This window comes from Pocillopora verrucosa, chromosome 1 (genome assembly GCF_036669915.1).
Source record: "Pocillopora verrucosa isolate sample1 chromosome 1, ASM3666991v2, whole genome shotgun sequence".
Lineage (NCBI taxonomy): Eukaryota > Metazoa > Cnidaria > Anthozoa > Scleractinia > Pocilloporidae > Pocillopora > Pocillopora verrucosa.
In genome coordinates, this window is record NC_089312.1 from 31,863,227 (window position 1) to 31,877,334 (window position 14,108).

The 14,108-nt window shown below is 38.2% G+C and overlaps 2 protein-coding genes across 2 annotated transcripts; both read left to right on the plus strand.

Moving 5' to 3' along the window:
• The first annotated feature begins 286 nt into the window (after positions 1-286).
• LOC131775997 (angiopoietin-related protein 7-like) lies at positions 287-2,012 on the plus strand. The gene is made up of 3 exons (XM_066162718.1): positions 287-368; positions 667-1,050; positions 1,708-2,012. The coding sequence occupies exons 1-3, from the start codon at positions 287-289 to the stop codon at positions 2,010-2,012; spliced, it is 771 nt and encodes a 256-aa protein (XP_066018815.1).
• An 8,100-nt stretch (positions 2,013-10,112) lies between these two features.
• Positions 10,113-13,316, plus strand: LOC136279941 (peroxidasin homolog). The gene is made up of 6 exons (XM_066164436.1): positions 10,113-10,240; positions 10,364-10,687; positions 11,160-11,474; positions 11,947-12,435; positions 12,880-13,013; positions 13,238-13,316. Exons 1-6 carry the CDS (start codon positions 10,120-10,122, stop codon positions 13,295-13,297), a joined length of 1,443 nt encoding a protein of 480 aa, XP_066020533.1. The 5' UTR covers positions 10,113-10,119; the 3' UTR covers positions 13,298-13,316.
• The last annotated feature ends 792 nt before the right edge of the window (positions 13,317-14,108 follow it).

The following is a 14,108-nucleotide window of genomic DNA, read 5'->3' on the forward strand; positions in this document are numbered from 1 at the left end:
CTACCGGCAATTCGCGAAAGCCACTGCCCCAAATTCTGCCCCACTTAAGTGCATCACCCACGGAAAGGTGTGTGGTCGACCCAGACAATTCTGAATACTCTTTCACTGAGTTGTGATGTTTACCAGGTTCGTACACCCCCATAAATAGCTTTTGCAGCAATGGCCTAAAGATCTAATCAATTCCAAACCAGACTATAAATGACGGTGTTTCTTCAGTCTGTCACTGTTACATATTATATATAACCTTTAGTTGCTTAAAGCAAGAGAGAGCTTCACATTACATAAGATGAATTCCCTTTTCAGAGTTTCTAATTGGCTGTTCAGGCCAATACTGTTGGTGATTCTAATCTCATCCTCAGCGTGTACATGTAAGTAACATTAGCTTCTTACACCATGGTTATGGAGAGCTAAATTACCACTCGTTCGATTTCTCTGCATCAATTTCATCAGTTGCAGGCTGTGTAGACAAATCATACCTGTACGAGGTTGTGCACTAAAACTACGGCAAATCAAAATTTACTCAAAGACAATCGTCTCACAGAGGCATAGGATGTGGTCGACGGAAGTCAGATTCCTTTCTCATCTACGATCCTCGGCTTTTTTATTTCCATTCTGCTCATTTACGTGCAACTTTGTTGACGAAACTTTCGTATTTTTATTCAACAGTTAAAAATTGTGCTGAGCTGCATAGATCTGGTCAGAGAATCAATGGTATTTATACAATCAAACCTGACAACTCACAAGCCTTTGATGTATACTGTGACCAGACAAGAGAAGGTGGAGGCTGGACAGTGTTCCAGAGAAGACTAACTGGTTCCGTTGATTTCAACCGCAGTTGGGCTGACTACAAATATGGATTTGGAAGTTTCCTCGATGGTGAATTTTGGCTTGGACTGGATAAGATCCTCCGGCTGACTAAAAAGAATAAAAACAACAGGCTTAGAGTGGATCTGGGGGTCGATTCTAAAACAATTGTTTACGCTGAATATAAATGGTTTGGAATTGGGAGCGAAACGGCTGAGTACCAGCTGAACATTGGCAATTTGGCAAGTAAGTCAATAAAAGCAACAATTAATGAGAAGTAGCTTCGTTGCGTAACAATAAATGAAACAGTGAAGCAAAAGTATACGACTCTCTGGGGAAGAAGAAAAAGAAAATGATTGTAGTACCTATCAGTCGACAGACAAAACGATTAAGATCTCTTACTCTCGGGACTTGACTGGTTTTCTCGGTCTTGAAATCAAAGCCAGAGGGTAAAGAAGATGAATTTAGTCCATCGAGTATCAACAAAATGACTAAACTGAAGAGCTCAGTTATAGCCCTCGTTACTATCGAAGTAAGCCTCATATGAGCTTTTTAACAATAAATCACTTCCACTATTTCTTCCTGTATTCGTTTTCGTCTAGACTAAGCACTTTGTGAGCATATTACCGCATGTATATGTGCGTGTTACACTAATGAATAGATTTCGTGTAGTATGTCCTTTAACGAGTCCCTGACTCAGCAAAGGGTCTGAAAATCTGACCTGTAATGCAAGTATTAAAGCTCAATGTCGCAATGCTTAGATTCACGTTTTTCTTTTCCCTTTTTTTTACTTACTCATCTTCTCGAGATTAAAAAATCTTTTTTTCCCATTTTTCTTCATCTTGACAAACATTGCGCAAAAGTTTCAAATAATTTATGAGTGGATCTTACTTTTTTTAACAGATGCGACTATCAGTGATTCTCTCCGTGATCATAATGGCTCAAAGTTTAGAACCTGGGATCAAAAGCATTCCATCTGTCCTGAAAAAGTAGGGGAAAGCTGGTGGTTCCCGGAAGACTGTGCTATTCGTTCAAATCTAAACGGAATTTATGGAAGCAAAGAAAACGGAAATATTCATTGGGGACAATTAGATCTTGACGATCCTACTCGCACTCCCAAAACATCAGAAATGATAATCAGACCTGCAGAATTCAAACGGCGAGAAGAGAGGCGGACAAAACGAGGAACAATGAAAGAAAGGGTGTGATGGTAAAAGAGCGCGTCCACATGTTTCCCCGGACAACACTGATTTGTTTTCTGAACTTCTCATGTATATTAAGAAATTTACGCTTTTGATTGAAGGACTACTGTTGATCTCACTAAATTTCTTTGCACTTTTTCTTCTGTTATTTCATGCATAGGGTAAAACGTTATTTGTCAATTCTGGATTGATCGATCGATTCAGAGCATTTCAGTAAGTTATAACATTCTTTTTAATCAACAAGTGTGGCTGTCGTTGGTATTTAAGAATTCCCAACACTGACAACGCAATGACTATAATCAAATGAGAGAAAACTATTTGTAGAAATATTTGTAGCCGAAATGCGAACGGAACGGCTAAGTACCCACTGAGCATTGAAAATATTGCAAGTAAGTCGACAAAAACAACTATGAAAATTAACTCCGTTGCACGATCATAAAAAAGCATACAACTTTCTTCAAAAGGAATTTATGGATACGACTGAACAGGAATGATTAATTGGAGATATTTAGATCTTAAAGATGTGACCCGCGCTTCCAGAACATCAGAAATGAAAATCAGACCAGTGAAATTTTCTTTGAGCTTTCGAAATGAACTTTTCGACCCTATGACTTGATTAAGACACCTGATCGACCAGAAAGGCAAATGGCATACGGTGAAGAAAGTGGCGGATAAAACCAGGACCAAAAGTTGCGAACAATCGATTAAAGCGAAAATGAGGTTAACGCAATTTATACAAGAAAATACAGTAATTCGGAGTAAGGGTGAACTGAGCAGTTAAGGCGTAATATTAGACAATGCACCAAAGGTGGAGAAATTAATAGGGGAACACTGTATTTGACCATTTTTGGTGAAATATCTTAGTTCCACAGTAAATTGTGTGAACCCAAGAATTATGGCGTAACATACCGTTCAAAATTCAGTCTGGGTATTTTCCCCTATCGAAAAATTAATTTTCGTGTCGGAAATCAATTAACAGGGTCCGTTATTGTTGGCCTCTTTCAGACCTCCTCATTGTCTGCTATTTCCCGTGTCTGATATTATTTTCCGAGCCTGATATTATTTCCCATGTCTGTATTTACTATCTAAATGGATTTCGACTTATCACCGTGCTTTATATTAAGACTTATCGAGAATCGAGGCCTATAATAACCTACATCACTAATCGAGTGTTTGATCGAGTTTGATTAATTCCTCAATCACGAGTCGGATTATCCAGGGTTGACTCCGTCCCAGACCTCCCACGGTACACCGTTGGCTAGGGGTAGTTGTTCACTCAGTTTACAAAAACGATAAGCACCACTTCTTCGCAAGTATTGAAGCAAGCACTGATTTGGAGGTTATGACTGTTGAGGTAGGGTTATGAAATCTCTACTCGTAGTATGCACATAGAATCTAGCCACTAGTTATGTTATACCTTTGTGTAGCAAACTCTTGAACTATGTGTACCTGGCACACGCGGTTACATAAGCTGATAATTGAAAGCCGAAACACATAAAATGTACGAATATTGTGTGCTTGTACATTAGTTTTAAACCAAAAAAATCGTCGTATTTTTCACAAATCTAGCCTTCTACGGCTCAATGAACGTCAAACTAAATATTATGCATTTGCTGTTGCTCAGTAAATGCGTAATTTGACAGCACTATCTCAAGCACGGTCTACGAAAATGCTAAATTTCGGTTATCATTCGCTGTTTCCATCAGTGAACCCTTAAAAACCCCCAAATTGCGACTGGCTTCTCCTTTCTGCTTACAGTATCACCCTTGGATCAAATGTAAAAGTCAAGACAATGGTGGAAATTAACTCCAATTTAAGAGGCTCCTGATTGTCAAACAAATTCTCCTTGTCTGTACTATAAGAAATGGGATCCAATGGGATGCAAAGAAGACAGGGTACAGAATATGACTGACAATGTAAGAGTGTAAAGGGTTAACCACTTGACCAGCTCAAACTAAGCAAGGGATCAGTAACCACTCAACTTCAATGTATAAAGCCCATCTTTTATTTTAAAACAGCAAGGTTAATGACATGTTATGGGCTCTCTTTCTTTTGTATTAATGGTTGTGTATTTAAAGCAAAAAGTTGTCTTGCAAACAGAGTACAATTCAGCGGACATCAGGTAAAAATCTTAAATAAAAAGAACGACATTAAACATCATCATCAGTGAAAAAATCTTAATTTACACCTGTTGCTTTGAAATCAAACTAAACAAATTATACAATGACATTCAGTATTTTAGAGAGGTGATGATAAATTAATTCCCTACGAGTGAGATATAAAAACAATGCATTAACCCTTTAACTCCTGGAAGTGATTAACACAAAACTTCTCCCTACAATATCCATACATTATTCAGCAAACAGATAATGTGAATATTCAATCTTGTCAGGTTGAAGCTGCTATCTTGATCTAGCAGCAAGTTCTCATAACTAATTAGCGAGGAAATGAGTAGCAGCTAGAGGGGAGAATTAACTATCAGATCTTGGGATTTAAAGGGTTAAGACTCTTGATTTCAGTTCATTAAATGTTGTAGCCAAAATGTGAGGGAGCAAGTCGCAGTACGACTCGTTCTCTCACATTTGTGTTGTATAACTAGCTAAGGTCCATAAAAAGTTTCCTTTTTTCAAGTTTACTTTAGAGAAAAATAGCTAAAAAATGTTTTAATGGAAATACATATATATAGATGGTCACTTGCAATAAAACCTAAGATAGATTTTCCTACTTATTAGTTTTACTTTTCTTTTTTTCTTTAGCTCTTAGCCTTCTCATTTGACGTCTACTTATTTTGTTCATTTCAATGTCATCTTCTTTGGCTTTCATTTTTTTTGCATTTAAGTTTGACTTGTTGTTGTCTTCTGGTTTTCTCTTTCTTTTCCTCTTTTTGTCATCTGTGTCTTTTGATTCCCCTTTTGTTGCCTTTTTGTCCAGTTCTTTTATTCTCTTCTTCATCTTCTTAACTTTCTTTCCAATGCTCTTGTTACTATCATCTGCAAAATTGAATTTTTTGAAGTATTGTTAAACTAATATGTAATGTTATTTACTTGTATTTCTTCAATCAAGTCCTGGCTATTGACCACACTATTTTTGTGGTCACCCTGATTATAGAAGTTTGAAAAACTGATGACCTAAACTTCCAAATGATGAGGACATTCTTTAATGTATACCAAAGTCAAATAACATTCCAATATTGGGAAAAAATCTTAATATTTTCTGTGTACATCTACTTGTAACTATCCAATTATAATGGTGGAGCACATCTATTTTTCACTCTTTTTAAACAAGATGAAAATGGGTCATTAACACCATTTTAGTGTACAATTTTATTAATTTAATTTAGTATACAAACTTTCCTGGTTACTTTACTTTCAGTAGTAATGGTGTTGTTTGCATTACTCTAAAGCATTCAAGCTAGATAAGAGGTGAAAAGCACTTGCAAGGCTAGAACAAAAACCAATCAAAACATACCTCTGGTCCCAATGGTTGAATTAAGATCTTTGTCAGTTTGTAAAGGGCCAGTTCCTTTGAATGACACCTGGAAGGAAATAGGAGAAGAGTGGAAGCATCCCTGGCTCAAAGAATCATTGATTACAGAAATAGATTATCTTCATTTGTCTTTCTCTAGGAGAATTTAACGTCCAAGTTTTGTCTAACAAATGGGAAGTTAAGACTTCTCAGCATTTCTTTCAGTTCCTTAATTCTATTTTAATATTAAAATAAAATATCTTTGAAATGATACAATACTACAACTGATAAGGATACTTAAGTGAGAAAAACACTCCTTTATTCCTAATTCAATGAAACAAGTGTAAATCTGGACTAACAGTGACAATGGCAGAGCCCCTACCAAGGAAAACACCTTGCAACCCTGAAATAGAAGTTGCAAGCTTCGGAGTACAAATACACCTTTCACTACCAAATCTTGGAACTGCAGGTGAGACCTTGCTCTTGTCACACTACCGCACAGGAACACACCTTCAGCCTCTATAGTAGAAGTTGCAAGTTCCAGAGTACAAAAGCACCTTCTGCTGCCAAATCTAGCAATAGAACTCCAGGTGAGACCTTGCAAAGGAACACACCTTTTGCCTCTATAGTAGAAGTTGCAAGCTCCAGAGTACTTAAGCACCTTCCACCGCCAAATCTGCTAATAGAGCTCGAGGTGAGACCTCTCCCTACTTGTACCGACACAGAGGAATACACCTTCCGTCTCTATAGTAGAAGTTGCAAGCTCCAGAGTACTTGAGCACCTTCCGCCACAAAATCTACCTATAGAACTACAGGTGAGTCCTCGCCCAGGGCTGCGGAGGAACACACCCTTTGCCTCTATAGTAGAAGTTGCAAGCTCCAGAGTACAAAAGCACCTTCTGCCGCCAAATCTAGTAATAGAACTCCAAGTGAGACCTCGCACTAGTTGCGGTGCCACAGAGGAAATACCTTCCGCTTCTATAGTAGAATTTGTAAGCTAATGAGTACTTGAGCACCTTCTGCTGCCAAATCTAGCTATAGAACTCCAGGTGAGACCTTGTAGAGGAACACACCTATTGCCTCTATAGTAGAAGTTGCAAGCTCCAGAGTACAAAAGCACCTTTCGCCACCAAATCTAGTTATTCAACATTAGGTAAAACCTCGCCCTAGTTGTAGCACCACAGAGGAATACACCTTCCGTCTCTATAGTCGAAGTTGCAAGCTCCAGAGTACTTATGCACCTTCCGCCACAAAATCTACCTATAGAACTTCAGGTGAGTCCTTGCCCAGGGCTGCAGAGGAACACACCTTTGCCTCTATAGTAGAAGTTGCAAGCTCCAGAGTACAAAAGCACCTTCCGTTGCTAAATCCAGTCATAGAACTCCAGGTGAAACCTCGCAGAGGAACACGCCTTCTGCCTCTATAGTAGAAATAGCAAGCTCCAGAGTACTTGAGCACCTTCCACTGCTAGATCTAGTAATAGAACACCAGGTGAACCCCTGCCCTAGTTGTGCCGTTACAGACAAATACACCTTTGGCCTCTATAGTAGAAGTTGCAAGCTCCAGAGTACAAAAGCACCTTCCGCTGTCAAATCTAGCAATAGAGCTCTAGGTGAGACCTTGCAAAGGAACACACCATCCACCTCTATAGTACAGGTTGCAAGTTCCAGGTACAAAAGCACCTTCCAACACTAAATCTAGCTGTAAGATTTTCTGAAATACATTGAGTTGAGGAATTTCAGGTGTGTTTTTCTCTAGTTGCAAAAGTACGTAAAGGGACAGATGTCAATGCCCTCCCTATTTCCTTTTCAGTTATCTATAAATGTGTGCATGTGAACCTATTATTAAAGCAATGCTCGCAAAATTGCTCTTGGATTTGGCATTGACAAAAAACACTGTAGATGTTCTCAACAGTAAATTAAAATTTAATCACCAAATGCATTAAAAGACTAACCAGGTAAACTTTGAAAACTATGTGAAGGGGGAAAAAATGACCAGAAGAAAAAAAAGATGCACTTAAAAAAGTTAAAAACATAGAAAACTGGGGCATTTAAAATAACTAAACGTGCTAAATTTCTCCAATCCACTTAATCTTAAATGCAAAATCTTTACGTTCAATCTCATACTTAAACATTTTTATACACTTTCTGAAAACATCCCTTGTGTTTTCTGTCATTTATGCAAGGACAGGGTCTTTTTTTTTATCATCACAGGTGTTCAGGAAATTCATTACTAACTGTAGATGCTTTAATAACATGAATGTTCACTATAACCTTTCAAAATATCAAGGGATGTACATTATAGGCATTAAAAGGATCTTATAAAGTAAAAGTAATCTATTATAGTATTTTATAATAATGATGTTCAATTATATTATCCTGATGAGAACATATGGAATTAGTGACTAAACATATTTAGAGAAGAAAAATATACTGGCTGTGTCAACAAAATCGCTTTTGATGATCATTTGACCTGTATCTTTATGGGTGTTAAAAGCCTCCGATCCAAACAAACACGTCAGTAAAAGCTTTCGTTTACGTGGGCGAATCTCTAACAAGCGGACCTTTGCAAAGGAAATAATAGCAATCACAAGCTTTTTACAATTTCTGCTGGAGTATTTACTGATCTTCGTTGTTAGGTTTTTATGCGGGTCGTGGGTTCTTTCTTATAAAATAAAAGGTATGGTTATGCCCCTTTGAGAATAAAACGGAATGTTCATACACCACTAAGAACTTGAGCTGTTTTTTGACCGTTCCACATAACCATTGAATTTTTGCTTCAGATAACACAGGCAGCCCAAGCTTGCGTCTCGAGTAGAAGCAAACGAGTAATTCATGAAAGCATCACGCGTTATGTGACTCGGTGTTAAGTTACGAAAGGAACCTTTGAGAATTTGAACACGTTACAAGGAATAGCATGGGGAGCGAAATGCGGTCGATTTACAGCGATAAATATTTCGAAATATGAACATTCTGCACGTAAACTCAATAGAACTTCCGCACATCTTGTTTGTCCGTCGTAGTTTCCGGCGATTTCTGCCATTTCAAGCTTGCTCTGCTATCGCTCTTATTCCTGTCATAACACCATGTCACTTACTCTCCAGACTACATTGTAATGAAGGCTAATTCGCCCAAAATTTTAAAGTAAAAGCTATGATTTGGAATTGATAAAAAAGACAGCCGGAGCGTTGAGTTACGATGTACGTGGTAGATTGGCGCCTAAAAAAAGCTGCCTGACGGTTTAATTACCGGATTGTAACGTAGTAATCCTTGACAAACAACCGAAATTTTCCAGAGCGTTCCATGCCCACTTCTCGAAAAATGATACTTTTTGTAGGTTGGAGAATAAAACCAGTAATTCAAGGAAGCTTCAGCACTACTTTCCCGGAGCACTAAGGACAGTCAAGGTAAGAGCCCGGCTCACACGCGACAATTGATTATAACTTTCATCTCTCTGCACACTAACCCTCAATCCCACTTGACAGAGCTGAACAAAATCTTTCCTCTAAACTAACTCTAGGCTTCCTTCGCTTTAAGAATTCGACAGTTCTTACCTGATTCGTATTTTGTTTTTAAGTCTGTGGTATGAGACCTAACATGGAATCGTTAGAATTAACGTAGTGGCATGCCACGCATCTTTTAGTCTGGTTTGCGTTGTTTACCAAGTATTTGACAACGAAAAAGAAAATTGGGGTCAGTGTTTTTCAGAACATTAATGCACCTATCAGGCACCTCGTGACATACCTTTCCATAAATGGGTATTTTGATAGACGATTAAGACGTCTTAATCTGTTGAGTAAGAACGAGAAGATGAAAGAAGAAAATCGCCGTCGAAGCTAATTACAAACCGACAAGGGCGCCAAAACCCGTCAAAACTACATTTGGGTTTACTGAGGTTCACTTGATAGCCAGTCAGCTTTTTCTTAAGGGATTTTTACAGCAAGTAATCCCTACCGTAATGATTGTCAAAGTTGTAGTTTTTTGCTGTTTTTCTTTCAATGATATTCGCTGAGTTTTTGTGGAAGACTAGCTACCACAATAAGCAAGTCACCAAAAGTCACGGTGTAAGATTTCATAAGCTTCTGTTTCTAGTGCTGCTGCCAGTACAAAGGCTAAATTCATGTACAATTAGCGCCCAAACTTGTCTGTGTTTCCAGACTACAAAGGCTGTCCAAAGCTTATTTCTTAATTGACACACAGTAAATGTTAACTCGAAAAATCAAAAATAGAGCAAAAAGATATAAAAAATATTGGTAATGTAACTGCACGGTATTCTTAAAAAAGAAAGGTATCAAACTGAGCGATTATAATCTATGTACTATAATCAACTTAGCTCACCATAATCAGGTTATTAGAGTTAACTTAGTTTGACCCTATTCGATTCTGTGTTTTTTTTTTTTTTTTTGTCGTTGTTTTAGGTTTTCTTTCGTTCTTTCCTTGTTTTTGAAAAAATTTCAACGATTTGACCGTTATTGCGTTCCTCGGGAGTCAGCAATTTATCTCAACCACTTGTGTTAAAAAAAGAGATTATGATCATGACGATGAAATTTCATTATTTTAAGAATGCTACATTTTTTTCTTTATTACGCTATCAATATTCCTTGCAGGCTATTTGAACAAGACTCACAGATACTCGCCAACTTGTACTGATGGAATTCAATACTTGGCCAGATAATCTTTCTAAACCTTTTCTGGTAGTCCTTATAGTGACGAGCGGTCTCTTGAATCTCCCTCATGCCACGGGCATGAATTGCAACACTAAACTGACCAGTAAGTAGTGGAGGTATTTTGGGTTTTTCTCGGACTGGCAATCTATCTTTTTAAGCTCAGAATGGCCGCTGCCAAATTCTTTATGTTACATATGTTAATAGACTATCTTTCTCCCTCCTCCAGTAATACCTGATGTAGAGATTTCCATAAATCCACCAAGGCACGAACTATCTGTAGGTACTGCGGTTAATTTGACTTGTACGGCGCAGCCCAGGAGTATTGATGCAGGATATTACGATCGATGGATCGAGTATATTCAGTGGTACGATCCACAGGACAAGCCAACTGGATACAGATGTGTACAAGGTAGACACATGGTGTTAAAACATAGATGCACATTAATGATCGAAAAACTAACGGCAGATCAACTTGGAAGTTACACGTGTGAAGCAGGAAATGGTTATCGTGCACACTGCAGGAGAGAATCAGTCGAAATTCGTCCTGAAGGTAAATAACAAAGCGGGACAAAGATCATGAAAAATATTTGAGTAAGACGGGTCGAGTAAAAAAACGAAAGATAGAAAAGAAACAACTCTATCAGCAGTCCATCACGTCATGTCAAAATGAGATTTTTATTCTAGCTGTAAGTTTCTTGGGTGTTGTTAACGATCTTTAAGCCACAAAATTTTAATTCTTATATTTACGGAACATTGTAAAAAAAATATGGCTACATAAAATTTGATGGAAAATAACTCGAGAGGACATTTTCGCTCTTGATCTCAGTGTCTAATAACTGAATGTCTGGCCTTTTCTTATGTATTACGCAAGCTGTTGACGATACAACATAACGAGTGTTAGGGGTTTAGACACCTGTCTTCACTTGAACCAACCCTTAACAACCTTCAATGTTACAACTCCTTTATGTATCTTTGTTCTCACAAAAATAAACTTTAACGACTGTCTCACTTTTGTTCTACAGGAGCCCAAAACATTCAAATTATTGAATATCCAAAGAACCAAAGTGCTTTTATCAATTCCAGTGTAATTTTCAATTGTACTGCCACCGGTTATCCCAGGCCAACCATCTCTTGGGTGAAGAACGATGATCCATATGCTTTACAAACCAACCCAAGGGTAGAGGAGAAGGTTATTTTGTTAGACAACAAAACCGTTCGCAGTCAGCTCTTGTTAACAGGAACTAAGATGGAAGACAGTGGCAAATACCACTGCGTGGCTAATAACAGCGCCGGAGTAAGGGTATCAAGAGTGTCTTCCTTATTCACAGAGGATTTAGGTAAGAGGCATTCATTTTTTGCGCCTGAAAATGACAATTTATTCTTAAAACTGTGCAGATGATTTATCCGAAAAGCTTTATAACTTTTCCTCGTCAAAAGGGAGGTTATGAAACAAAATTACCTTCAAACTGAAGTGACTAACAGAATATTAGTTTGGTGAGATGGAGAAAAAATCACCGTACAAATGGAAAAGAAAAGACATAAAATTGAAGAAAAAGGCATAAATTGACTTGAAAGGGAAATTTAATGACAGCAAGAACTTAGGATCGTTCCTGCTTTAAAATATGAGAAATAACTGCTGATTTGTCACTTACCAACTACCTTTGGAAATAGGAAGGACTCGTTTCCAGCTATTTAATTGCCTTATGCCACTCCTTAGGCGTGTCTTCCTTCCTTCTAAAATATTTGCAAGAGAGTTTGGGAACCTGCAGCTATCATAGCAACAATAATTGCCTCACTGTCATTCCTCAGACCTCCAACCTATTCAAAATGTGGAAGATCTCACAAACCAAAGCGCTGTTGTCGGTTTTAGTGTAACTTTTATCTGCACCGCCAAGAGTCATCCCATGCCAAGCATCTCATGTACAGGGGGCAATGATCGGCATTCAACGCAATCCACCCCAGGGACCAACTTCCACCCATCAGGCACTCAAACTGTAACTCAAGTTGTTAAAGATCGGTGGAACATAAGTGTTGTCATCGGTTCTGACGTTACTTTGAATTGTATTACCACTGGTCATCCTCAGTCAACCGTCAGGTGGATCAAGGATAACAATTCATATGATGTCCAATCTACTTCAAGGACAATGATCACTCGAGATCGACGTCACCAAAACACTCATTACCAACTGTTTATAGAAAAAGTAAAGAAGGCGGATGGGGGCAAATATCAGTGTGCTGCAAGTAACATAGCAGGGGAAAAGGCATCAATCGAGGTCAACTTACATGTCAATGATTTAGGTAATAAAATCATGGATTTAGCTTTTGTGTGACACAGAGGTCACTATCTTGCCTTCTTAGCTGTATGTATTTAAACTAATGTTTCGACACAGACATCAACATTCTACAAAGTTTGATCAAATAGATGCATTAAGAGTAAGTATAAAAGAAAATAGGCTCAACTGTGACGGCAACGTCGATAGTCTAAGGCACTTCTAAAGTCTGCCTTACTTACGTTTATTGTGTCTGACCACAATGGTTACTTCCCTATATAAACGCTTTCTTTTAACTCTCTGTCCTTGTGAAAACTTATCAAATTGCCAGAAGGGACGTCGCCCGTGCCTGAGATGGGCAGAATTTCCTGATCAGAAGTTGCTGATTTAAAAAGAGCTGAACAGAAGCAAAGTAATTGAAGTTTTTTAGAATCAATAGCTTTGTTATAAGCTGATTATATTCTTTTTCCAGATCTGAAATCTGAATCAGGAACACTGGCAAGAAGGACTGGATTGTCAATTTTTCAGCTGACTGCGATCGCTTTCGTGGTATCTGCATCTGTTTTTGCAGTTGGTGCATTTTTGTGGGATCGACGTCTTTTAAAGGTATTTTCAAAAACTCTGATTCCCCATTTATATGAAAAGGGCTCGTTACGCAATTTGATGCTCCAGCCCCTGAAAATCTATTGGCTTCAAACAGAAATAACAGTAATTACTCATAATTAGATGACACTTTTTGCTTCTTTTAGTTAGCATGGGCCTTCAACCATTAAAATCACTGCTAGTCTCTTTGACTTTTTATTTAACTACTTACTATTTGCCTCTCACAGATCAGCAAGTCCATATCCATGAGCCTCCTCCAAAAATCAGAGAGTCAGTCACTGGTCTAATTGTACTGGCAAGCGAGGGGTGCGGCTACCGCCTCTCTGTTGGGAGAAAGAAAAGGAAATCCAGTCTGGCACGAATAAAACAACTTATGATAACAACCAATCGAATAAGTCAATACCAACTTCTTACTAACTGAGCGTGAGGGCTGTACTAAGGACTATTGGTCATAGGTTGGCAAGTAGTTTGTTAGCTTTCGTGAACGAAAATACACGGCTTATGCCCGTTTCCGTGCCATCTGATAAAACAAGCTGGTGGAGTGATGTCTACATTTTAGCAAATATAAAGTATAAACTAGCTAATTTTTGCAGCTGACTAAAACAAAGTGTGTACAGCTGACAGAGTAAAATTTCCAAGTGACTGTATAAGTCTGCGCAACAAACCAGATGGTATTTCAATAACGGCAAGTTGCGGAGTGATATTGAGAGAAAGATATGAGAGAAACTGACCGAGTGATGTTCACATTTGACCGCACAAGTGTAAACAAATGGCTGAGTTACTTCATTCCAGACTTCTGCCCTTAAGGCATAAAAAACGGTCATTGATGTAAGGATTAGACTCTTGATCTCTTTAGACTACTTCCCATATAACCTTTGGGAGTATTTTTTCCCGTTAAGCAAGAAAGTAACGAAAGATGAGCTGAGCCTAAGATGTCATCATTCTTGCGGACTAAATAATGAAACATTCCGGATATGATAAGCTGAGTCATTAAGTATTGTTCGAGCCCACACTCCGGTTCCTTTTCTAGAAACAACGGCGGAAATCATGCCCAACCCCATACGAAAGTGAAACACGCGAATCACCAAGCCATGCAAC